The following is a 24,358-nucleotide window of genomic DNA, read 5'->3' as shown; positions in this document are numbered from 1 at the left end:
TTCCTTCTGGCTTGAGATATAAATTCCATGGGGCTGGGACATCCTTGGGGACAGCCAGGTGACTGGCTGAGGTCAGAGGTGAGATACTGCCGAGAGGGAGGCTACTCCCTGTTGCCACGCCGTCATCCCCGCCTGCGGTGAGGCTCTTCCCATCCTAACCTGCTGCGCGGCAATGCTGACCTTGGTGGCTTTGGGTGACCTGGGTTTGGAGGTGACCAACTGCCATGCATAGGAGCCAGGCTCTGGAGCCACATCAGCCTGGGCTCGGGTACTGACTCTGCCACATCCTCGCAATGTGACATTAGGCATCTTCCTTCACCTCTCTGAGCCTCAGTTTCCTCAGCCACAAAGTAGAACTCCTTGGTGATTGGACCTGACTCCCAGGGCTGTGCTGAGGGTGAAGATCAGGTGGTTCAGGGGAGTGAGCGGCACACAGTTGGTGTGGAATAAATGGCAGGTAGACTGAGTATTCCCCATCCGGAGGTGGCCCCCTGGGAGGTACTGGGTGGTCAGCCCCGCCAGAGGTCATGGCTGGGTCTCCAGAAAGCTGACTCCCCCAGCCACGTTCTCCTGCCTTGGCCTACCTCCCTGCCCGCCCTGCTGCCAGGCTGAGCTGGTGGCAACTGGCTTCCCCAACGGCAGGCCGCTCCTGACAGTTTTACGGGCAGATCACAGGCAATGAGCTTTCCCTCCAGGACCTGGGGACATTCTGGAAAATTGTATTTGGGTTGGAGAGTGAGAAGGGGAAAGTAGAGCCAGGAGGAGAGAGGCTCTCCCTGACCCTGCCCACCTCCAGCCCGGCCCCATGCCCCCTTCACGGGAGAGAATCAGGGGAAGCCAGCAGGCCCACATGGGGGCCCAGAGCGGCAGGGGAGGCGCAGCAGACAGGCTTCTCTTCTTTCTCCCGAAAAGGCAGTGTTACATTGTGCTGGACGCTGGTCTTGGAGGCTGTTTGCCTGGAATTACAAGTGGCACTAGCTATGCTCCCAAAGTCATCCTTTCTTCCTTCCACATATTCATCATGCAGGTATGCATGTGTGTGCGCATCCATCCATCCACCATCCATTCATCCATCCACTCGTCCATCCGTCTACCCACTCACTCACTCTCCCACCCAGCGCACAGCAATGGGGCTCTCTCCTTGGCCAGGCACTAGGTGAGGTTCTGACCACAGGACGGTAGGCTGGTGTGTCCTTGCCAAGAACATTTGCTCATTTATTCCTCTATTCAAAAGATGTTTCCTGAGCTCCTACTCTGTGCCAGGCACCATGGCTAGTGGAGATAGTGTGAGGACCGAAAGGGACACAGTCCCTACGCTCAAGGGGCATTGATAAGGATGCTGACCCAGGGCGTTGGGGGAGGCCACTGATGGGCATCCTGAGAATATGGGTGACGAACCTGCAAGGGCACCGGTGACGAGCCTGGACAGTGCCCTTTGGCTTGTCATTGATGAGCATGGTTGCCATCCTCAGGGTGTTGGTGCTAAGCGCTGATGTGTCCCCAAGGACATGGGTAATGGCCAGCGCTCGTGCTCCCAGGGCATGAAGGGCAGGCACTGGTGCTGAGCAGTAGTCTTGCTCTCGATGACACCAGTGATGGGCACTGGGAGGGACGGTCCTTTCCTTTTGCTGAAGATCTCAGTGCACGCTCCCTAATCGGCCTCCCTTCCCCCAATCAATTCAAGCTCCTGCAGGCAGACGGACCTCAGGATGACCCTGCAGCCCAGAATGTGATGTGATGGTGGCTGTCACACCCTCTGCCCCCAGAAAAGGGCTGGACCCCAGCTGGAGGCCAACTGACCTCCTTGTCTGGGATTCTCTCTGTGGCTCGGATGTCCTTTTCCATTAAAAACAAACAAACTTCTTCTTCTTCCTTTTTTTTTTTTTTTTTTTTTTTTAACAATTACAGAGAGAGAGAGGCAGAGTTGATTGCTACCCTGAGAAACTTAGGAATCATTTAGAGTAGAATAACATACTTAGAATAACTTCACTTTCTTTTGCCTTTTGGGAAGTTGGACTCCAAGTTATTTGAGATTAATTAGTTCATCAGAGAACCACAGAGTCTTCCTACCTCTCTTCTCTTTTTGGACAAGTTGGGACCATGTCATTTCCACCTTGCTTTCAAAATATCTGTTTCCTTATTTTTCCACCATTACTGCCCAGTTCATATAAGCAGGGTCCTCTGCAGGGCTCCTCTTTGGAGAATAGGTGGGCACATCTCTGGCTGCCGTTAGTTTACCCGGTTGGCTTTGTTGCCCAGATCTCAGTCTGGGCACAACCTCAGAGAAGGCTGAACCACCCCGAGCAAGTCTCTCCCATCCAAGCCCTGGCTCTCCGCAGCTGTCACATAGGAAGGGTCCAACCACTCCATCCACGAAAAGGCAGTGGCTCCCGGAGGCTTTTCTGTGAGGCTTGCAATTGATTCTGCAGATGTCGTCTTACCCATCCGCTCTGCGTTCCCAGGTGCAGCTCAGGCCCTCCGCCTCCCTTCCAGGAAGCCGTCCCAGACTGTGCCATCATTCTGGAAACACTGGTTCTGCTCAGAGAGGCAGTGAGAAGGGGACGCAAGAGGAGAGAAAGGAAGCCAGAGAGAGGAAGCGGAGGAGATAGGAAGGAAGAGAAAGACAGAAGCAGTGGGAGGCCTGGGGAGGGTTCGGCGTCTACCTGACTCCACGACACGCCTTACAAGTTCACCACCTGTGCAGGTGGGAAAAGGGCAGGTTCTGGAGCCAGACAGAATTGTGTTCAAATCTCAGCTCCAGCCTGTCCCTGCTGTGTGACCTTGGGCAAGTCACTTCACCTCTCTGAGCTTCAGGTCCCTCATCATTCAAATGGAGACGATAACCATTCCTACCTCACAAAGTTGTTACCATTGCAAATGAGGTCATGTATGCAACATGCTTAAAACTGGACCTGGTGCTTAGTAGGTGGTCTGGTAGCAGGTAGCTATTGCCTGGGCCCAAGACTTGATGAAGGGACTCCCAGCAGATCTTTGTCAGTGCCTTGGAGACTTCTATTCCTCCTTCCCATCCCCTGTCTCCACGTGCGGCAGCCAGCGCCCCCGGGGCTCGGGAAGGAGAGGCTGGAGAGCTCAGCTCTGGGAGAGCTGGGCTGGGAAACAGCTCCTTTTCAGAACATTGCGGGCCCTCGCTGCCTTCTCTCTGCCATTTCTCTCCTCTTCCAGGAAAAAGTTTGAAGTTGAATGGGTCCCGAGGTGGAATATTTTCCAAATGTCAGTGCAATCTGTGGTACATTACAGCTAAATGCGATCATCGCAGTGCCAGGCTCTGAATGTCAGCGCACCGGCCGTGATAGAGCTACAAGCAGGAGGTTGACAGGTGGGGCCCCCGCACCCTCTCTCCTGGGAAATTGCCCTGGCTCGTGAGGGAACTGCGCCATTGCTGGGTTTAGCGGGAGGGGTCTGTGGGCCTCTGTGGGGACACACAGCTGGCCGGTGAGGGGTTCTGTGTGTCCTGCGTGTGTGCATGTAGGTGTGCACCTGCTCCCGTGTTTCTGGGCCTGCACGCGTCTTCATCATCACTGCACACGCGGGTGTGCATGTGCTCAGACCCCCTGGGAGTGTGCTCGCTGAGTGCAGGTTGAGATCTGTGTGTGGCTGTTTATGTGTGTCCTCCATCTCCACATGTTGTCGTTTGTCTGTGTGTTCACACACATTGGTAGAGCTCCCAGAATGATGTACACACATTCGCAGTAACTGACGTGAGGCTGTGTTTATCTGTGTAGCTACAGATGCCATCCATCTCACGGTCTCCCTGTGCCTCTAGGTGTAGTGTGTGCAGGTGCGATTGTGTGGGGGTTTGTGTACTTGTGATTGTGTGTGTGTGTGTGTGCAATCCAGGACTTCAGCATGTGTGGGAGTGTCTTGGTTTGTAAGTCCCATCTCAACTACAAAAACAGAAGGGCAACCAGACTGGAAGGGGGGGCCCTGCCTCGCTGCCCTCCTGGTGGGGAGATTGTGATGGTCGCCTGTTCTGTGGGGCCTGTGATTGGCCAGCCGGGATGGGGATTAAATTGCCTCCAATTATCAGGGTGGGAATGGTGAGCCGTGAGGCCAGAGGGACGGTGTGTGCCTGCCAGGATCTGCCAAGCACAACGGGATTAAAAAGTCCTGGGCCTGCAGATGGCCCTGTGCGTGGGTCTGGTGTGTGCGCACGTGAAAGCCTGTGTCCGCGTGTTTTGTGTCTTTGCGTGAGGGTGTCCGGCCCGGGGACAATGCACAGGGGCAGATCTGCACCTTGTGTGGTGGTGGGGTTATACATGAGTCTCCGTGTGTCCACTGACGTGGCTGTCCTTGTGCCTGCGTGGGCGTGCGGGCATGTGTCTGCATGTCTGGAGAATGTGCGTGAGTTGTGGTCTGTGTCAGTACATGTCTCCATGGCTGTCAGCATGCGTATATATGTGTATGCATGTGTCTTTGTGTGTGTGCCTTCAGGTATAGGGGTGGGCCTTGGGGGTTTTCTCTAAATAGAGAGTGTGTGCATGTCGGGGGGTGTTAATGGTGAGGGTTTGAGGGAATCGGTGGGTATGGAGGAAAAGGGAGGAACCAATGCCCATCTTTACCCCGTCCCAGCTGGTGATCAGGGTCCTGAGACCTCCTCCCTCAGACTGTATAAGCTTCCACCAAGGGACGGAGGGACACATGCCACCCCAGGGAGGGAGGCTGGTGAGGGATCTGTGGTGGCAGCTGGTGCTGGGACTGAAATAGAGGATGTTATGGGCTGAGCTCTGTCCTTCTGAAATTCATGTTGAAGCCCTAACCTGCAATACTTCAGACCGAGACCTTATTGGGAGGTAGGGTTGCTGCAGACGCCGTTAGTTAAGATGAAGGCATGCTGGAGTTGGGCCCCTAGTCCAGTGTGACCGGTGTCCTAGAACGGGGAAATTTGGACAGAGAGGCAGACATAGAGGGAAGATGGCATGAAGAGACGCAGGGAGAAGATGGCCATTGACAAGTACAGAAGACAGGCCTGGAACGGGCCCTTCCCTCACAGCCCTCGGAAGGAGCCAACCCGGGGACCCCTGGATTTCAGACTTCTAGCCTCCAGGACTGTGAGATAATACATTTCTGTTGCTTAAACCACACAGCTTTGTTCCGGCAGCCCGAGCAGACTGGTGCAGGGAGTGTGGTGTGTTAAAGCACTTCTAGCTCCTTCCGCTCCCAGAAGGCCCATTGCACGGATGCCTGGGCTGTAATCAGTGGGCTGCGACATCTTCGCTGCGTCGGGTGGCATCTGCTCCGCTCCCTCCAACTTGAAGTGCTTGCTCTGCCCTCAAGACCTCAATCCGTCAGCCCCTCCTCTGGGCTAGACAACCCCGCCTTGGCCCCTTCTCCTGCCCCTCTCCTGTCCCTGAATCTTAACTTCCTCCAAACTGTCCTGGCAAGCCTGGGCTTTATCATCATTTCAAGAGTAAGCACATGTTCTCCCTTTTCTCCCTCTCCCCATCTGACTCTGTTCTGCATACAGCAGGCGCCCCCTAAAGGTCTTGGTGAGGGACCCCAGGCTCGCAGCCTCTGATCTGGGCTTGGGGTGGGGAAGAGGACCCACCCCCCACCCCTCCTTCCCTGCTGCCAAGTCCCCTCATCCATGACCTGACAGCTATCGTTTCTTTTGCTCTTACTCTATGCCGGCACTGAGCGAAAAGCTAGCTTGGGTCACTTTGTCCTGCAAACAAGCCCGTTGAGGTAGGCACTATTTTTAGCCCCATTTTTCAAAGGGGAAACTGAATCACAGAAAGGGGAAATAAGTAGTCTAAGATCACATCTCAAAATTCTTGAAAGTTTAATCAGGAAGAAACTTAAGGGTCAATTAGGTCGACCCCCTCACCTGCCCCCATTGTACACCTCCAGAAATGGAGGTCCTAGGGGCTCTATCCCCCCTACCTGCTCCTGAAGCTGCCTCAGCATCCATCCTTGACTCTCTGACCCCATCACTCTACTCTCCTTGGGCCTCCTTTGTTCTTATGATGTTAGCCACCCTGTCGATGAGGGTGACGAGCGAAGGCTTTTTGAGCTCCAGTCCTGAATTTCCATGTATTGTGCACGTGGCTGGCGGACCCCTCAAACTCAGCATGGCCCAAATCAAACTGACTTCCCATGGCCCCAGATTTGAGGTGGCTCCTGGGTTCCCTGGCTCATTACCAGCTTCACCATCCTTGTCACTCAAGTCTGGAAGCCTTTGACATTCTCTACCCACCATCCCCATATCCCGTCAATTGCCGACTCTTGCTGGGGCTTCCTCTTAAATATTTTGCAAATCCAGTGTTGCTGGCCCAGTCTAAGCCTGAACAACTCTCTCTCTCTCTCTCTGAGATTCCTGTGTCAGTTTCTCACATCAGTTTAGAATTAGGCTTGGCTGCTTGGGACAGAAAACCAAAATAACAGTGATTTCAACTGTTGGAAGTTTATTTCACTCTCATGTAAACCACGTGTGAATGTGGGCAGTTCAGGGCTCCATGAGACTGAAAGGAACCAAGTCTCTTCCCAGGTCACTGTTCGACCATCCACATGGTACAACCTTTACCCTCATGGTCCAAGGTGGCTGCTTGAGCTCCAGCCATCTCAGCTGTGTTCAACCAGCAAACAGGAGAAAGGAGCAGGAAAAGAGGCAAAAGACATAGGTCAACAGTCTTTTAAGGAGGTTTCCAAGAAGCTGCCACATGACAATTTTGCTTAGATTGTATTGGCTGGGACTCTGTCCAGGTAATACATAATTGTGGTAGAGGTTGGGAAATGTGGTCCTTGTAATACATGGCCATGTGCCCTCCTAAAATTTGGGGGTTCTCTGATTATAAAAGAAGGTGAGAATATGAACTTATCTCTTTACTGGTGTCTCTCCTCTCACTCTCTAATCTACCCTGGGCACAACAGCCAGCACGGTCTTTCCAAAATGCAAATCCACACATAAAGTTGCCAGATGTGACAAATAAAAATACAGGATTCCCAGTTAAATGTTCATTTCAGATAAATAATGACTTTGCGTTTCAGTACAAGTATGTCTGGGCAAAATTTAGGAGATACTCATGCTAAAACAATTATTCGTTATTTATCTGAAATTCAAATTTAACCAGGCACGCTGTATTTTATCTGTCAGCCCTATTCACATACCTTTCACAGTCCCTCATTTTCTTTGGAAAAGGTCCAAGTTCCTTGGAAGGGCTCACTGGGCCCTTGACAACCTGTCTTCCAACTGACCTGCCCCGGCTCAGTGTCTCCCGGACAAGCGCTGCTCTGCTATGGTGTCCCCGAGCCTTCAAGCCTTTGCTTGAGTTGTCTCAGCAGGCTGGGATGCCCTTCTCCACCTGAAAAGCCCCATGCATCCAGGAGGGACCACGGTCTCTGGATTCCTGTGCCATGGTAGGGGTGAGAGATCAGGTGAGGAATGAAATGACAAGCCCGAGCCTGCGCAGCGAACAAGGGGCAAGGTTGGAGTGGCCCCCTGGACTCCTGACTCCCTCCCCCAGGCTAGCCCACGTGGCCCAGGGCTGGGATCTATCTCCCCGGCCTACATTCTCCGCAGCCCACATCTGAGCGCGGCGCACCCGGCACACAGAGGGTTACGCCAGCCTTGGAGTGGGGAGCTGGAGCCCATGGAGTCCTTCCTGACAATAAAGCTAATGAATCTTCCTTGCCATTTTCTCTTGCACAATAACATTTAATCATCATTTGCACAGCAAATGAGAAGTTTGCAGCAGATGCAATTCTGCGTGAGTGGCGATTTCTGCGTGTGGGCACCGTTCCTGCTGTCCCCAGCACACCTGACAATCTGGGGCTGGGGCAGGCTGCACCCCGGGGGCCGTGCGTGCACGCCAGCGCCAGAGCTCTGACTGCGCACACGTGTGGGAGATAAGCTTCAGAGGCACGTGTCTGTTGGAGTACACGCTTATGTGTGGAGTTCTGCACATGTGACCTGGCTGTGGGTGAACCATGGGGGGGCCTGCCTGAAGGTGCACGTGGACGGAGGTGCTTAGGTGTGGAAGTACACACATAGACAAGCAGATGTACAGGGGTGTATGTCATTCATGTGTGTGCCAGCTTGGTACAGATCTGAGTGCTTGTTGGAGATGCCCGTTTGTTTAGATCCTTCTAAGTCATCATGTCTATTATGTACAGACAGGCCTCACATGTGCTCACATGTGCAAACACATCTATGGGCATCATGAACTTGAAATTAGAGTTTGTAATTGTTCCTGAGGCTACATATGCTTTCCTGTGCATGCATGAGTGTGTGTATACATTACAAATGTGTGCGTGGAGCTATGAGTTCATGTACACAAGCACATCTATGTGGGCACACGCATGTGTACTGTGTGCCTGTTTGGGAGTGTTTGGAACACATGCATGTTCACAAGTGCATGCCCAGATGGAAAATGTGTTGGCTCATGGAAACGTATCAGTGGACACACATGCACACACGTGTAAGAGAGCGCACCCCTATGGGAGGCATGCATATACTTGTGCAAATGCAAGCGTGCACGTGAGGGCCTGCCTCTGGTACAGGCATGGTGTGCAGGCGTGTGAGCACACTTGCAGACCTGCAGGGAGGGATATGCTCTGGTGCATGGCCGTGAGCATGCCTGTGTCTGCGCTGTGCACAAAGCAGGAACGTGCCTGAGGGAACACGTGTGCACGCACTGAGGCGTGACCCCTCTTGCCTCACGGCGAGGGCTGACAGGGTTACACTTTCCAAAGGCTCGGCGGCCAGTGACAGAGCTGGCCTGAGAGCGCTTGCTGGCAGGAGGTGAGTGGTGCTGCTGATTCGTGACCTGAGGGTGGGCGGCAGTGACGGCTGGCTGATGGATGCCGCCCCTTGAGACCGCAGCCAGCTCTCTCAGCGGCGTGGGCAGGAAGCGGGGGTTAGTTCTTGACCTGCGTGCTCCGCACTGGCTTCCCACTTCCATGGTGCATGCCCACGGCCACATGCAGGCACATGCACACGGGGACGCAACAGACACGCAGGCCCGGGCTTGGCCTGCGGCCCGGGCCCCACCTCCACCTTGCTCCTCAGTTCTGCCACCTGCCTGGAGGGCCTCCCCGGCTCACCAACGGCTTCTCTCTCTGTCCCACACTCGCGCAGAAACTCCACTCAGGAGCCGAGTCGTCCTGGGCCTGTGCAGACTCGTGTGGGGTGTCCTGGCCCTTACAAGCTTCATGCCCATGAGCAAGTCCTCATCTGTGAGCACTGGGTCCCTCATCTACAAAATAGGGCGCGTGGTCTGCCCGCTTAGATTAAACAAGGCAACTTGTGTAAAGCACTAAACACAATCACCATCAGCCCCACCCTCCACAGTTTTACCTGCTGAAAAATAATTATCGGCAGTGCTTAGAGCAGTGCCTGGCATGCAGTGAGCCCTGTGCAAATGTGCTGTCACCACCAACACCATTGTTACCATGTCATTGTCATTAGTATCGCTGGTTCTAAATTTTTGGCCAGCTATACATTAATTCTTGCTCATGACTCTGAATACTATTTTGTCCCATGATGATGGCGGTGATGGAGGTTTTTTTCTTTTCGCTTTCCCAGATGCCGCGTAAGGAGGGCAGGCATGGTTCAATGGGAGGAGGGTCTGTGTCCTCGGAGCTCCTGGGGAGAGCTGAGTGTGCCCAGGGGTGGCCGTGCTCTCTGCATAGCACAGGGAGGGGATTTGGAGCTTGTGGGGGAATTTGATGGACACCAACCAGACAGATGGCCAAAGTCTCTGTCTTCCACAAGACCCTTCTCTGTGACCCCAAACCATCAGAGAGGTAGACTGAGCCCGCAAAATGCTTGGCATCAGCGGGCAGCTTGTGGAACCCAGCGAAGGGGCTGGTCTCGCTGGATTTCACTGCTGGGTTGGTGAGGGCCCAGAGGAGAAGGCACGTGCAGGAGCTGGAGGCAAAGGGACCAGAGGAACATTATCTTTCCCTCTGTGTCTTACCCTGGGATTAGCAGAAAACGCGGAGATCCTTGAGGATGCCCGCAGGCTGTGGGACGTGGCAGTGAGCGGAGGAACAAGCTCTCCCAGGACACAGACAGTGACATCGGACATGCCCAGGCTACGTGTTCGGTGCTTGCCGTGTGCCAGACACTGTGTGTGCTGCTGAGGGTGCAGGCTCTGGGGGCCTGCATGCCCTGGCTCGATCCCGGGCAAGTTACTTAGTCTCTTCGTGCCTCAGTTTCCTCACCTTTAAAATAAGGGTCACCTCATTGGATTGTCGAAGGATTAAATGAGCAGTTCACGAGAAGTGCTTAGAGCAATGGCCGGCACGTGGGAAGCCCAGTGAGTGTCAGCGGTGATTTTGCAGTGTATCCTCACGACAGCCCTATGGAGGTGTTCTGAATGTGTGCATTTCTTGGATAAGAAAACAAAGACAGAGAGAGGGTTTGAAGCCACCTGTCTGAAGTCCACAGCTGGTAAATGGTTGAGCCCGAGGCTCAGGCGAAAAATCTGGATGAATAACGTTTTTTATTTCTGGCAAGATCTTTAATCCGGGGTGGCCTTGGGAAGGTCATCGCCCATGTGTGGGATTTGGACAAGATGTTCAAGTGTTCTGTGACTCTGTGTTTATATGTCCCTCTGGACACATAACCTGCCTGTGACCTCCTTTTTGGCAGGGTCAGAATCTGTCAAGGAGCAGGCACGTGTGGAAGGAACAGACTTGCAATCAGGCGTCCTCTGTTGTCCTAGCTCTGTCTCATGGGGCCAGTCGCTTTACTCCTCTAGGTCTTGATTTCTCCCTCTACAATGGAGATGTGATAGCCAAATTGTGGTTGGGATTCTGTATGTGAGAGCTGGGCACACATAGAGGGATGTGGGGCCCCCACATCGCCCCATCAGTCCCTGAGTTACCATACCCATTTGTAGCATTGAGCTATGGGAACCATGAGTTTAGGGTCCTGCACGGGACCAGGGTCCCAGTACCCCCCGACTTGAGCCTGCCACACAAACCTCATATCCCTAGCATTAACCACCCTCTGTGGACTTTAGGAGACATATTCAACTTGAACAAAGCACCAGTTTTTTGGGGGGGGGCCTGGCCTTCTTTCCCCAACCCCCCTTCAGCCGGCCTTTCCTGCCGCCCACCTCACCATTCCTCCACGCAGTGATCCAGCCCCTGCAACTGCACACCGCTCCGGAAGCCACCACATGCTTCTTGCTTGTCACCTGCCCCCAGCCTATGTGGACACTCTTCTCTCTGCTTGGCATGCTTTTGCTTGCTTGGCCATCTCATACATCTCTACTCATTCTTCAAGATCCAGCTGGAGTCACCTCCTCTGGGAAGCACTCCAGGAATTATTGAAGCTTTCTTCAGTGTTTCCAGGACCTTGTTCAGTTAATTCTGCGGCAGCTCTTACCAGATGCATTATAATTATTGACCACTTCTGCTCCCTGCCTCCTCGCCTTGCCCAGTTGGGCCTTGAGTTACTGGAAGGCAGGAAGGACTGACGATCTGTGTAACTTAGGTGGGTTATGGCTCCCTGAGCCTCAGGTTCCTCACCTGTGAACTGGGGCTGACAATATTTAATTTAGGTGAAATAGTACAGGCAAGGCACTCAGGACATAATGACCATCTCTGGATCTGTCACAGTGAACCCAGGCTAATGTGGAAGGAATGAATGAATGTTCCCTGGAAGGATAAAAAAATAAGGCTAATGAGTACTTATTGATCACTTTCAATATGTCAAGAAGGCAGTGAGAATAGAGCTTAACATTCATTATCTCCCTTAAGCCTCTTAACAATCCCTTAACGGAGGGACTGTCATCAGCCTAGTTCTACAGATGAGGAAACTGAGGCTTCAGTCGTTGAAGACCTTGATGAAGGATGCCCAGCTAGCATGAGCTGGGATTCACCAGCGATCAACGTGGAGACGATGAATCAGTTGAGAGTGGAGTGGGAAGACAAATAACCTGTATCTTATAACCCAATGGTTTTAGAGCTGGGGGCTTAGAGCTGACTTAGCCCCTGGGGCTCTTAATTTGGGGTCCATGAATGGGGAGGCTGATGGGTTCCAGGACCAGGCAGACTCTGCACTCAGTGGCTCCGGTCTCTCCATTTTCTGCCAACCCTCCCTCCTCATCCAAGTCCTGGAGCCGTCCAGCTTGTCTTCCTTGGCACTTCTGCCGCGTGTCCTATCCCAGCGTTGCCTGAGACTCTGGAAGGCTCCACAGTCCCTGGGAACGTCCCTGTTCCCTGTCAGGGCAGGAACAGGACTGGCAGTTGAGGTCATTTCCTCTTCCCTTGGAGATGCTGGGAAAAGGTGGAGGGCAACTGGGTCAAGGGAGACAGCTCAGACCTGGGAGGCAGACACGCCGGGCTTCTAATAACGACAAAGATAGTAATAGTATCAAAGGCTAACATTTATTGAACACCTACTATGTGCCAGGCACTGTCCTAACCCCTCGACCTGTGAACCCTTTTTATCCTCACAACTCTCCCAGGTAGGTTCTGTTATTAGCCTCGTTTGACAGTTGAGGAAACTGAAATCCAGAGAAGCAAGGTCATTGACTGGGTGTCCTTGGACAGGTCACAGCCACTTCTCTGGGTGGCTTTCTCCATCTGTTACCTGCAGGGCCCCACCTCACGGTTCCTGTGATGGCTAAGATTGTCTCTCTACAGTATCCCAGCACACAGTAGCTGCTTAGTAAATGAACAGCCCTTCTTTTCCTTTTAACTCTGAAGGGGGAATCCTGGGGGCTCTTTGCAGCATCCTCCCCCCAAGGGATTTTCCCCCCAAGCCAGGAGTGAATAACTGCCCCTTTTCCCCGCAGCAGCGACACCCAATTTCCCTTTCTAACCCAAATCCACGCAGTGCCTGGTCTCGCTGCTGTTTTAATGACGTTGGTCATCATCCCTGCACCTCTGGGCCGAAAGCTGCATCGCCCCTTCTTGGGGGGGCCTTCCGGGAGCCCTCCCCCCAAAAGTCCCCCTCCCGTCCGGCCACCCTGGGAGGGTAGGTGGGTTGGGGATGAGGGTGAGTGGGGGAAATGCTTTGTCCTTGGGCCCAGTAGGGTCCTGGATGGGGCGAGTGGCCGCGCCCGACGGCAGGGCGTGGGGCTAGGAGGCCTGGGCCTCGTCGTCTGCGCGGTGGCCTGCGTAGAGCGCGGCCAGGGGCCGGAAGCGCGGGCCCCAGCTGCTGAGATAGGTGAAATCCTGCTCGGAGCCCGACGAGCCGCTGTGCAGCGAGCTGAGCGAGGCGGCCGGCGAGTCCGCGCCTTCGAAGGCGTAGGTCTGGAAGGCGTCGTAGGGCGGCACCGACAGGTCCCCGTCCGCCAACGCCACCTTGCGGCTGATGAAGTCCCTGAACACCGAGAAGTCCGGCTCGGGGCTCGGTGGCCCCTGTGGGAGCGAGTGGCGCTCCGAGGGCAGGCGGGCCGGCGGGGGGCTGCCCACGCCCCCGCCCCCGCCTGGGCCGCCCCCGCCGCCCCCGCCCCCGCCCCCTTCGCCTCCCTTGAGCTCGCCAAAGTCGTAGAGGCTACGCAGTGCCGACATGTCGTAGGCCTCGGTGTCCTGCTCGCCTCCACCCTCGTCGTTGTATTTGATGACATTGTCTCGCATGTCCTCGTCCTCGTCGGAGCTCAGGTGGCTCTTGTGGTGGCGCCTGAGGGTGAGGATCAGCAGCACCAGCACTGCGTGGGAAAATGAGACAGGGCGAGTGAGGGCTGGGCCCCACCCACGTTTTCCTGCGTCCTCCCACCCCACGCCCAGTGGAGCCGGCCCAGCCTAGGAGAGGTAGTGAGCTCTCCATCTGGGAAGGTGTGCAAATTGGGGCCAAACCACCACCGTCACTGGGGGCACAGAGGGCAGCGTTCAGAAACTTCATGGGTGTTGAGGGCTGATCCCAGCCTCTGAGGTCTTCATCCTCAATTCCATCAAGAGATACACCCCTGAGGTCTGCAGGTAGTAGGGGGTTTGAAGGGAGCAGCTAAGGGCTGGAGGAGTGAGATATGACCCTGACCTTTTTGTGGCCCTTGCCCTCCTCTGGCCACTCCAGCAGTCCTGAACCCCCTCTTAGTCCTTGGAGCCTCCTGCAGGAGCCGCTCCCAGAGAGCTCCAGGCCAGGTTCAGTGCCATCACCTCCACGCTCCCTTGGTGAGCGGTTCCTTTCTCTATCACACCGCTTCTCAAACCTCGGCCCCTGGGTCAGCCGCATGGAGCACGTCCTGGGAGCTTGTTAGAAATGTGAATCCTCAGGTCCCACCCTAGATCTACAGGTTTGAGAGCCACCATTCCATCCTACCTCAGGCCCTGTCGTGTTAACACGGTGGCCTCCCCCCACCCCAAAATACACACTCTCCCCTACCCTCAAGGACCTGGGGCACGGTCCCTAGCTTGGTGGCTGGCGTGCAGCAAGCATGTGAAGCATGCTTGTTGAAGGAATGACCGAATGAAGAGTTGCGTGGAAACCTGGGTGAGCAAAAGGGTGGGTGAATGAATGAACCATCCCTTCCCGGCTTTCTTCCCTGGACGTCCAGCACTCCACATGCTCTGCCTCCTCCCACCGCTCTGAGCACTCGGTCGTCTAAGTAGGCTTTTCCTCTCCTCTCCGACTCCTTAACCTCAGCTGTCCCAGGTCTCGGTCCTTGGACCTTCACCCACAATCCCTCGCTTGGTGCTCTCCTTCACTCTCATGACTTTGAGCTCCAGGGAGAGGCTGACGACCCCTCTATTGCAACCTCCCCGCCCCTCCGGACAGCTCTCCTGAAATCTAGATGGTACATCCAGTTTCCTACGCAACAAGTCCTCTCTGGGTTGACCAAGAGGGTCTCATATTTAACATGTCCAAATTGGAGCTAATAATCTTTCCCCCTTCCCCACCCCGTCTGCTCCATCTCGGTGACGGCAACCCCAACTTTCCAGGTACTCAGGGCTTCTAGTCTCTTTCACTCACTGATGAGTCCCAGGGCCTAGAACAGTTTAGCAAAGAGGGGGAACTCAATGGATGGATAAATAAGGAACAGATGAATGAAGGGGAGAAATAAATGGATAGGTGGGTGGGTGAGTGGACAGTGTGCTGGGTACTATGCCAGGCCCTGGATTCTTCCTGCTGCTCCAAGCAGCTCCGGCGGGGCCAGCGGCCAGGGCCAGCTGCTAGGGCCATGGGGCAGGGCGCTGGCTCATGGTCTAACAAGGTGGCTCATGACAGGGCAGGGGTGGGGGCCAAGGACAGGTCCGGAGGGAGGGGAGGTGTCATGAGAGAAGTGGGGAAGATGGATGAACGGCTTTCGGAGCCGGAGGCGGGGAGCTGCGGAGGGGATGCCCATGAGAGCAGATGGTAGGGAGCGCAGGCGGTAGGCGACAGATGTGCCAGGCCTGATCAGCGATTCCGCCCGTCACCTTTAGAGCACTGATGTGCACTCTCTTCGTTTGTGGGCAATTAGGCAGAAATTTGTTTGCACTGCCTCGGAAAATGAAACCGCTGTAAAGTGCACCCTCTGGAAAAAGGGTTTCTGAGCCGTGGGCTGGGAGGGGAGAGAAGAGGGGGGGCAGGGCCTCCCAGCTAGAAGGAGCCTGCCCAGGGCCTCCGCAGGGACCTGAGGCGGTGCACCTTGGCCACAAGCAGGTCCTCAGGGGGCTGGGTGGTGGTAGGCAATGAGGAGTAGGGGGCAGCTGACACCTCACAGGGAACCGAGCAAGGCTGGCATCTGCAGCATGGACATCCCTCAACTTCCTCTAGTTCTGGCTGTTCTGTGAAGTCTAGTAGTTAAGCCTGAGATGAAGCCTTTTTGCTACCAGGGTGAGAGGTGGCATTATGCCACTTGAGTTCAGTTTAGCTCCTGGAACTTGACCTCTTCACTGGAACACGTTGGGCGTTCAATTGGCTGCTGGCGGACTCTAAATTCTTAAGATTTGCCCCAGCTGCTTCACTATTTTGCTCCCAGCGTAGGTTCAGAGCAGGCGCGATACAGCAGCCGGGAGCACAGGGTGTGAAGACCTGATTTCAGGGCTTTATGCAAACCACTTGACCGCTCTGAGCCTCGGTTTCCTCATCTGAAGAATGGGGATGGTCCTCCTGGCTGAGTGGTTGTGAGGTTTACAAGAGCCTTTTATTACAAGTCCTACACAGAGAAGAAAGTAGGACGATAGACATGGGAGAAGTTTTCAAAATAGGCTTGGTTTTAAAAAATTAGAGAGAGCCTGGACTGTGCAGAGGGTGGGGCAACATGATTTAGTCTCAGGTGGGGGTCGACACTCTTTGGGGTTGGTGGGGGTCTGCTCCTGAGAAGACTTCTCACGGGCGCTGCAGGTTAGGGCCTGGGGATCCTTCGAGCCGGCGTTTCCTTGTATGGAGAGAGACACTGAGGTTCCATAGGGACGACTAGGAAAGGAAATCCAGGGCCCCAGGATGGGGCTCATCGAGGAGGGGGGTGGCTCTCAGGGGACTCACCAACCAGAATGAGGACACAGACCAAGAGAGCGATGAGGGCGCCGGGGCTGAGCGAGGCGGCCATGACAAAGGCCGTGGTGTTGCAGGACTGGATGGCGCCGGAGCTGTCGCAGCCACAGATGCGGATGGTGAGGGTGCCCGTGCTGCTCAGCGTGGGCGGCCCGCTGTCCACCACCAGGATGGGTAGGAAGAACACATCCTGCTCCTGCCGGTTGAAGCCCAGGTGCTGCGTGTGCACCGCGGCTGTGTTGTCTGCCCCAGAAACAGGGAGAGGCGTGTGACTTGGGGTCCGGGGTCACCTTCCCGGCCCCCTCCTGTTTCCACCTCGGGATTTGCCTCCCTGTGCCGCAAGCTACAGCCTCCCAGCTGACCAATGGGCCTATTCCCCGATCTCCCAAAATTCCGTTACCACCTGACTCTAACTTCTGCTGCCAACCGCCGGAGGAGCCTGATTCCTGCTATGGAGCCCACAATTCTGTCCTTAGCTGTCCCAAGATACTCCCTGCTGTCTCAAGATTCTATTTTTTTATTCAAGCTATTCCAAGATTCCATCCCGAGCTGGGCCAAGGTCCTGTCCCTGGCTACGTCTTTTTTTTTTTTTTTTTTTTTTTTTTTTTTTTTTGGCCGTTTGTCTCAACAGCCTGTTTTTGTTCCAGATTCCACCCACGCTGCCCAATGCATCCTGACCCTGGAGACCAGTGGCCCTTGGGTTGTGGCTTGCTGAGCTCTGACAAGTCCTGGGTCACCGGAAGACTGGGGATGCTGGCTGGTGCCTGCCTTTGGCCAAAAAAGCTTTTTGTCAGGAGTCTAAAAGACTGAACCTAGAGCGCCGGGGCATGGCCCCCAGGGCCTGGTGAGGGGGTCCTATCGTGCCAAGGTTTCCTCACCCACCTCTTTCCTTTTTTAAAACCCACGTGGCCAGAGAGGATGGTGAACTAACATACATACTCACTGCCCTGCTGTAGCCTGTGGTTAGGAATGTCAGGCCGGACTCGGGGGTTGGGTGTCTGGTCTTGGAACAAGGGCGTATGCGGTGGGTGGTGCCCACTTGTCCCGGCCTTCCTGCCTCCTCTACACCTCTCCAGTATAGGCGGGGCCATCCCTGAGACTCGATCATTTCAATGGCTGCCAACATGGTTGAACAGAAGTGCTCAGAGTCCAGCTGGCCACTGTCCCCACCCTTCACAGCCAACTGCACGAGAGAGGCCCTGTCTCCCTGAATCCTCCTCCCTGCCCTTGAGGTCTTGCAGCTGGTCTCGCTGACCTCCGACTCGGGCAGCCTGGGACCTTTCCCCAGCTTTGGGGCGCCAGTTTACCCAGCCTCTCCTCTGCAGCACTCAATTCAGGGCCCCAGCCCTGGCCTTCTCCATAAAGGACACAATGCAAGAAAAAGAGCCCTTGGAGGGCTGTCTGTGACCTTGAGCACATCTAGGAAGTGGATTAGAGGTCCAGCTAAAACGAGATTGGCCATGGGTGGAAGCTCACGTGGTTCACTCACGAGGGTTCGTAATATTATTCTATCCACTTTGACACCCATTTGAAAATTTCCATAAAAATGTTAAAAATAATGCCAAGTGGACAATTTACGAGCTTGGGAAACTCAGCTTCTCTGGACATCAGTTTCCTAATCTGTGGCTGAGGAAAATAGAATCACGTAGGTGTGAGGATTAAATGGTAAAATTCATGCATAACCCTCAGAATACTTCCCGGCACATAAAAATTCACCGTAAGTGCTGGTTGTTCTTTTCTTTATGCCCCTCCCCGGTGCCTGGTGCTGCACCATATGCCTGCTCTCCGTCTAGGCTGCCCTGTCCTTTATTCGCGGAGTTCCTGCTATCTGGAACACTTTCTCCACTTCCTTGCCTGGGCAAATTCCTCATCCGTCATGCTCCAGCTAAATGTCACCTCCTTTCTGTGGCCTCCTTTCTCCGCTTCCCTGGGAAGGGAGGATTTATGGCTTCCCTCTCCTTGCTCTGACTATGCCGGCGCCATGCACACTTCTGTTACAGTGCTTGTCAGGTTGTGTTACGTTAGCGTGAGCCCGTCTCTTCCCTGGCATGGAGCCAGACTTGACGAACGATGCTTGAATGAACCACAACTTTGGGGGTAACTTTTGCGGTCCTTGGCGAGCTCCTCGAGCTCTGGCTGAACTCTAGCCCTCCTGTCAAAGGCTGAATCAGCCCCAGCTGTGAAAACATCTGCCTTCCCCTGGGGAGGAAAGCAGACCCAAGAGCGAGATGGGGAAGGGAGGGAATGGTGTGGGGCTCCTTTGCAGGTACTCACGCCTTCTATGTATCAAGGACCGTGTGGATACTTTAAATACATACTAATGTTTAATCCTTCCAACCAAGAGTTCTGACATCCGTCCCCATTTTATATATGTGGAAGTTGGTGACGTATCTGAACTTATTCAGTGAATTGTTCACATAGCTACCTTTTCTATCCACCCCAATCATCCATTCATGCATCCATCCATCCATCCATCCATCCATCCATCCATCCAGTAAATCTTTATTGAGTAACTACTATGAGGGGAGATCCCCCCAAACCCAGGATTTATCTATAAAAAATTGTGTATTTATTCTTACACGTTTAAACTTCAGTCACCTTCAAAGTGCTCTCCATTCGATGCAATATGCCTATTAAGATGTTTTTTCCACTGCTCAAAACAATTTTTTAACTCATGGGTTTTGATGCCTTTTAGTGCTGCTGCCATTTTTGTTACACCTCTTTCACATAGTCAAAATGTTTCCCTTTGAGGACTTTATTCATTGGGAAACAAACAAAAAATCACTTGGGGTGAGACTGGGTGAATGTGGATGGTGGGGCATGAGGGTCATGCAGTGTTTGGTTAAAAACTGCTGAACACTCAGCGTGGCATGGGCAGCCGTACTCATAAATCACCCATCATGAAACGGGCAAATGCACTGAGTCCTTCAAAAAAAAATTCACTGAAGCTGAATGCAGCCTCTCACAACAACGCCAGCTGGTACACTGATACAGGTAGGTTCTTAGAACACTCACCCGGGGGGGCAGCCTGTGCTACAGGGGGCCTGCCCTCCGGAAGGTAATTCCAGTTTTTGGAATCCCACCTTGTATGTGCCAGGCACCATGCCCATCACTTGGGGGGAAACCATGGAGAGCTAAACCAACAGTGCTGGATCTGAGTTTGTATTCTAATGTGAGACACCAGTATTAATCAAATAGACCCCAAATTTAGTCTATAATGACAAACCATGGTGGGGGCTAATGAGGAAAAGTATAGGAAATGCACCTAACAGAGGACCTGACCCAGTCTGGAAGGTCAGGAGGATCTTCTTGGAAGCAGCAATATTATTGCTGAGCGCTGAATGAAGAGCCCACACAAAGGCTCTGAGGTTGAAGAAACACAATACACTCAAGGAGCCCAAAGCAGTTCTTTGGGGCTGGACGAATGAGAGTGATGGCTAAAGTGAGTCACGATGAGGCTGGAGGGGGAGGCAGGGGCCCATCATGGAAAGTATTAGAGGGCATAGTAGAGAATTTGAATTATTTTCTTAAAAGCAATGGGAGCCGGGGCTGGTGTGGCTCAGTAGACTGAGTGTTGGCCTGTGAACTAAAGGTTCGCAGGTTTGATTCCCAGTCAGGGCCCATGCCTGGATTGTGGGCCAGGTCCCCAGTAGGGGGCGTGCAAGAGGCAACCACACACTGATGTTTCTCTCCCTCCCTTTCTCTCTCCTGTCCTCTCTCTCTAAAAATGAAGAAATAAAATTTTTAAAAAAGAGAGAGAAAACTGAGGCTTGGAGAGAAAGACAAGTCTAAGGTGACCCAGCTCAAAGTCCACTTCACTGTGAGTTCCAAGTGGGCAGAGATTGTATCTATTGTATCTATTGTATCCCTGCCCTTGCTGAGCCTATGTTCTAGACAAGGGAGCTTCCCATGAAAATGCAAGAGTGGATGCAGAAGACCAGTTAGGAAGCTATTGTGTGTTTTAGGTGTGAAATAATAGGGGTAATGGAGGTACAGAGAATTCGATTTGAAAAATGAGTGGCTGGCTCTGGCTCAGCCTCAAATTTCCAAGTAAGAACAGAGGAGAGAAGAATATCTGTTTGTCAGGGTTGCTGTCTTTGGCCATGCAGCCATATGTTTTGAGAGCTTTGGTCCCTGCCACTCCTTCACCACATAAGAGGGAATCCCTGGGCATCATCCCTGAACCCCTTCCCTGAGCTGCTCTCCTGGGCAGTGGTTGGTGTCAGCTGGGGAAGCCGCTGGCCAGCTCAGACCCTGCTCCAACCTCCTAGGTGGGATCTGTGCCCAGCGCCGCATGCATCCATCTGGCCTGACATATATCAGTGTCAATTCCTGGCTGCAAAAGCAATATTTATAAATCACGTTTCCAAACTGGCTACAAATTTGTATAAAGAAACAGATGGGTTGGGGTAGCCGTTTGTCTCCCCAGATATTTATATGGTGAGGAGGAGGGGGCTTGGCACACCAGGGAAGGGCCGTGGGGATGGGAGGAAGGGACCTTTCACGGCGGCGTTGACCTCAGCATGCTGCTGCCACCCTTGCTCCTCCCAGGGTTCATACCTGGTGGTCCCACCAGACGGAAGCTCTGGTGGCCTCTGGTTGAAGAGAGGCATTTGGGGCAGAAGCTCAGGCCCCGTGGGTTGAAAAGACTCATGAATTTGGAAAGGTCAAGCCAGGGCTATCCATGTCTCCCGAGGCCAGCTCCGGATACCACCGGAATAATGAGGAGACCGGGCTATCCTGGTTGTTTAAATATTGAAATACTTCCAAAAAGATTTAAAGAGCTGTGACCCTGAGCCCCCCAAGTCCTTCCCTGATGCCTCAGCCTCTTCCCCAGGTGCTGGTGGGCCAGGGGCTCGAGAGTCCTGCTCTGGGCTATTTACGATCAGTGTCTTTTCGGAAGTGTACTAGGTGTTAAACGTTTTCAATGACTCCTGGTGGGTCTGGCTTCAGAGGCCATGGAGGCCTCTCTCCCTTTGCAGAGGAGGGGTGTAAAGGTCTTGGGGGTGATCCCAGACCTATCCAGGGTCAGGACATCTCCTCCTTGTCCCCTTGCTCACTCCCTCCAACCGTGCAGGTGGCTCGTTCCCACCTCGGGGACTTTGCTGCTTTGTCCCCCTGGAGCATTCTTTGTCCAGCCATCGGCATGGCTCACTTCCTCATTTCCTTCAGGTCCCTACCCACTACCGACCCCTTCAGGTGGTCATCTCAGGCCATTGTATCTAAATTAGCTTCTACTCTTACCCTTGTTTGTTTAACACACTTTATTGAACACCTACTATGTGCCAGTCATTGCTGGAGGCACCCTGGGGGCCAAGCACTGAATAAAACAAAGTCCAGACCTGTGGCTGGCACATTATTCCTCCTACTCCCACAGCCACTCACCATCCCCAACATATTATTTATTTGGATCCTTTCCCCTCGCCGGAATGTAAATCCCAGAGGACAGGGATTCTGTTTTGTTTGCCACTGTTATTATCATGGCCTAGAACAGTGCCTGGCACAACTGCTCAATAAACAGTTGCTGAAGGAAGGCAATAACATATTCTAGGCACTAACAATACACCCTGCTGTCCTCTGTCTCCCTGGGGCCATGTAGCCACCTAGGGTGGCAGGCGTTTTCAGCCCCATTTCATAGATGGTGAACACTGAGGCTTAGAGATGCGCTAACCTTGCAGAGGTGCATAGAGAGCGACCCTCTGAGCTGGGACAGGGTCCCAGTTCCTTCACTCCCAGCCCACTGACCACCCCCTGCCCCCAGTCTATTCCTCAAAGGTCCAGACTTCAAGTTCTTGGAGAGCATGCCAGGGCCTGTCTCACAACGACATCAGCTCAGGCTGGGTGGGGCCATTTCCTTTCAAGGTAGGAAGTAGACTGGGCCTGAAACAGGCACGGGTTTGGATCCCAGCCTCACCAAGGACTCCCTATAGGGCTCTGGGCGGGTTCCTTATACTCTTACAGTCTCAATTTCATCACCTGGAAAATGGAGGGACGGGTAAGAAAACCATACCCCAGGGTGGCCATGAGGATGCAAAAAGCAACTGAGATAAAGTACCTTTTAAACTAAAGGGTGTGTGTGTGTGTGTGTGTGTGTGTGTGTGTGTGTGTGTCTCATTTCAACCTTCACTTAGGCCAGGGGCTCTTTCTGCCCTGGCCTCTGGCTCCCCCTCCCGGCTCCTCAGGGTTTGCCTCTCCATAGCTTTCCATCTACTTTTCTCTACCCTTGAGATGCCCCCTCTCTACTGGGCCAATGCACCCTCTGCTTGTTCTTCAGGGTTGGCCAGCGGGCTGGGTAACTGCTCCAGCTTGGCCGGGACTTCCTGTGTGATCTTAGGCCCAACACTAGCCTGCTGGGTGTCTCAGTCCCCAGCAATAATGCGGGAAGAGGAGGGCAGTTAAGTTAGGCTCCTCCCTCCATGCACCCTAGGATGTAGGGGCTCAGAGGTAACTCACCTTGAATGTCGAGCAGAGAGAAATGAGGGTTGCTGGGAGCTTCAGGCACCAGGCGGAAGTAGAAGCGGTGCCCACCCTGGGGCTCGTCTCTGTCCACCACGCTGATGGTCTGGATGAGCTAAGGGTGAGGAGGGGGCAGGTGGCTGATGTGACGGCCTGGGCCTGGGTAGAGGAGCCCCGGGCCAGTCCTGGCAGCACCCCACAGTCCCCAGCCCCTGGGTGATACCTGGCCAGGCTTGGCGTCCTCACACACGGCTGCCTCGTAGGGTGTGGCCAGCTCTGGGGGATTGTCGTTCACATCCAGGATTCGGATCCTTAGGGATGCCCGGGACAGCTGGGCATGATTGTCTGCAGCAAGAGCACAGGAGGAGGGTGAGAGGCGTCTGGTGTGAGACCTGGACAACCGCCCACCTCCTGCTGGACAAGGTCAGGCAGTGCGGTCACACCTAGAGATGCGTGGGTCGACCAAGCGGGTGCCAGGACCAGGACTGCAGACGGCTGGCACAGTGGGCTATCTATCATCACTGTCACCGTCGCCCCCAGCATTGCTATCACCATCACCACTGTTCGATTATCACCGTGGCCATCACCATTATTGTCCTTGGCATTATCATCACCGCTGCCGTTCGCATATGGCACCACTGACATTGGCATCACAACCTTCACCGCCACAGTCACCGGTGCCACCCACTGCCAGCACCGGCACCAGCACCATCTCCACCACGACTATGGTCATTCGTACCCCTCCGCCGTCACTCTTCCCACGGCCACCATTAAATCATTGCCGCCGCCGCCATTCGTATCATCATTGCCGCCTCTGCCACCACCACCACCCCTGTCCCTCTGACCACCCACAATGCCATCACCACGCCTGTTACCATCACTGGTAGGTCATCGCCGTCACTGCCATCACCGCCGGAATCATGGCTGCCGCCGCCACCGTTGTCACCTTTACCGTCATCGCAGACTCTAAGGCCAGCACTACCACCCCCCTCTCCGCCAACACCATCGCCACCTGTGTCACTGTCACATCACCGCCCCCACTCCCACCTCCAGCGGCACTGTCATCGCTGCTGCCGGCTCCGTCCCATCGCCACAGGGTGCAGAGAACGCGCCGGGAGCATTCGCGCCCTTTATTTCAGGCACCCTTGTAGAATTTGGGACAATTTATCCCTCCACATTGAAGAAGAGAAATGAAAGCACGGAAAAGGTTAAAGACTTGGCCAGCTGGCCACTGAACTCCCAAATTTCTGCTCTTTTAAGATCCACATCACAAGTCCACCGGAGGTGGGTCTTGGCCTGGGTCCTCGGCAAAACCACGCAGTCCCCGCTCCTCCAACTGTGATGTGTTTGAGGTCAAGGCCTCTGCTGCCCATTACTCCCTGGGTCCTCAATATTATGGGATATGGCACAAGCATTAGGTTCAAATACATTTGTTGCACAAATGGACGAAGCCGGGAAGGATTGAGATGAATTCCAGGCAGGGCTCTGTCCCTGACCCAGCGTTTGATC

The 24,358-nt window shown here is 54.0% G+C and overlaps 1 protein-coding gene across 1 annotated transcript in view; it reads right to left on the bottom strand.

Annotated features, from left to right (window-relative positions):
* Positions 1 to 12,368: 12,368 nt before the first annotated feature.
* CDH22 (cadherin 22) overlaps positions 12,369 to 24,358 on the bottom strand; it is a 69,343-nt gene continuing 57,353 nt past the window's right edge. The window contains exons 8-11 of the mRNA XM_054573655.1: positions 23,073 to 23,194; positions 22,847 to 22,964; positions 16,385 to 16,636; positions 12,369 to 13,625 (exon numbers count right to left, since the gene is read on the bottom strand). Coding sequence (XP_054429630.1) covers positions 13,054 to 13,625; positions 16,385 to 16,636; positions 22,847 to 22,964; positions 23,073 to 23,194 — 1,064 coding nt within the window. The 3' untranslated portion in view covers positions 12,369 to 13,053. The remainder of the gene's footprint in view (positions 13,626 to 16,384; positions 16,637 to 22,846; positions 22,965 to 23,072; positions 23,195 to 24,358) is intronic.

The sequence above is a fragment of the Pteronotus mesoamericanus genome, unplaced genomic scaffold (genome assembly GCF_021234165.1).
Source record: "Pteronotus mesoamericanus isolate MK-2021 breed Mesoamerican mustached bat unplaced genomic scaffold, CSHL_Meso_final contig_25, whole genome shotgun sequence".
NCBI classification, from domain to species: domain Eukaryota; kingdom Metazoa; phylum Chordata; class Mammalia; order Chiroptera; family Mormoopidae; genus Pteronotus; species Pteronotus mesoamericanus.
The sequence above is the reverse complement of the archived record's forward strand: the minus strand, read 5'-3'. Positions and strand labels throughout refer to the sequence as shown.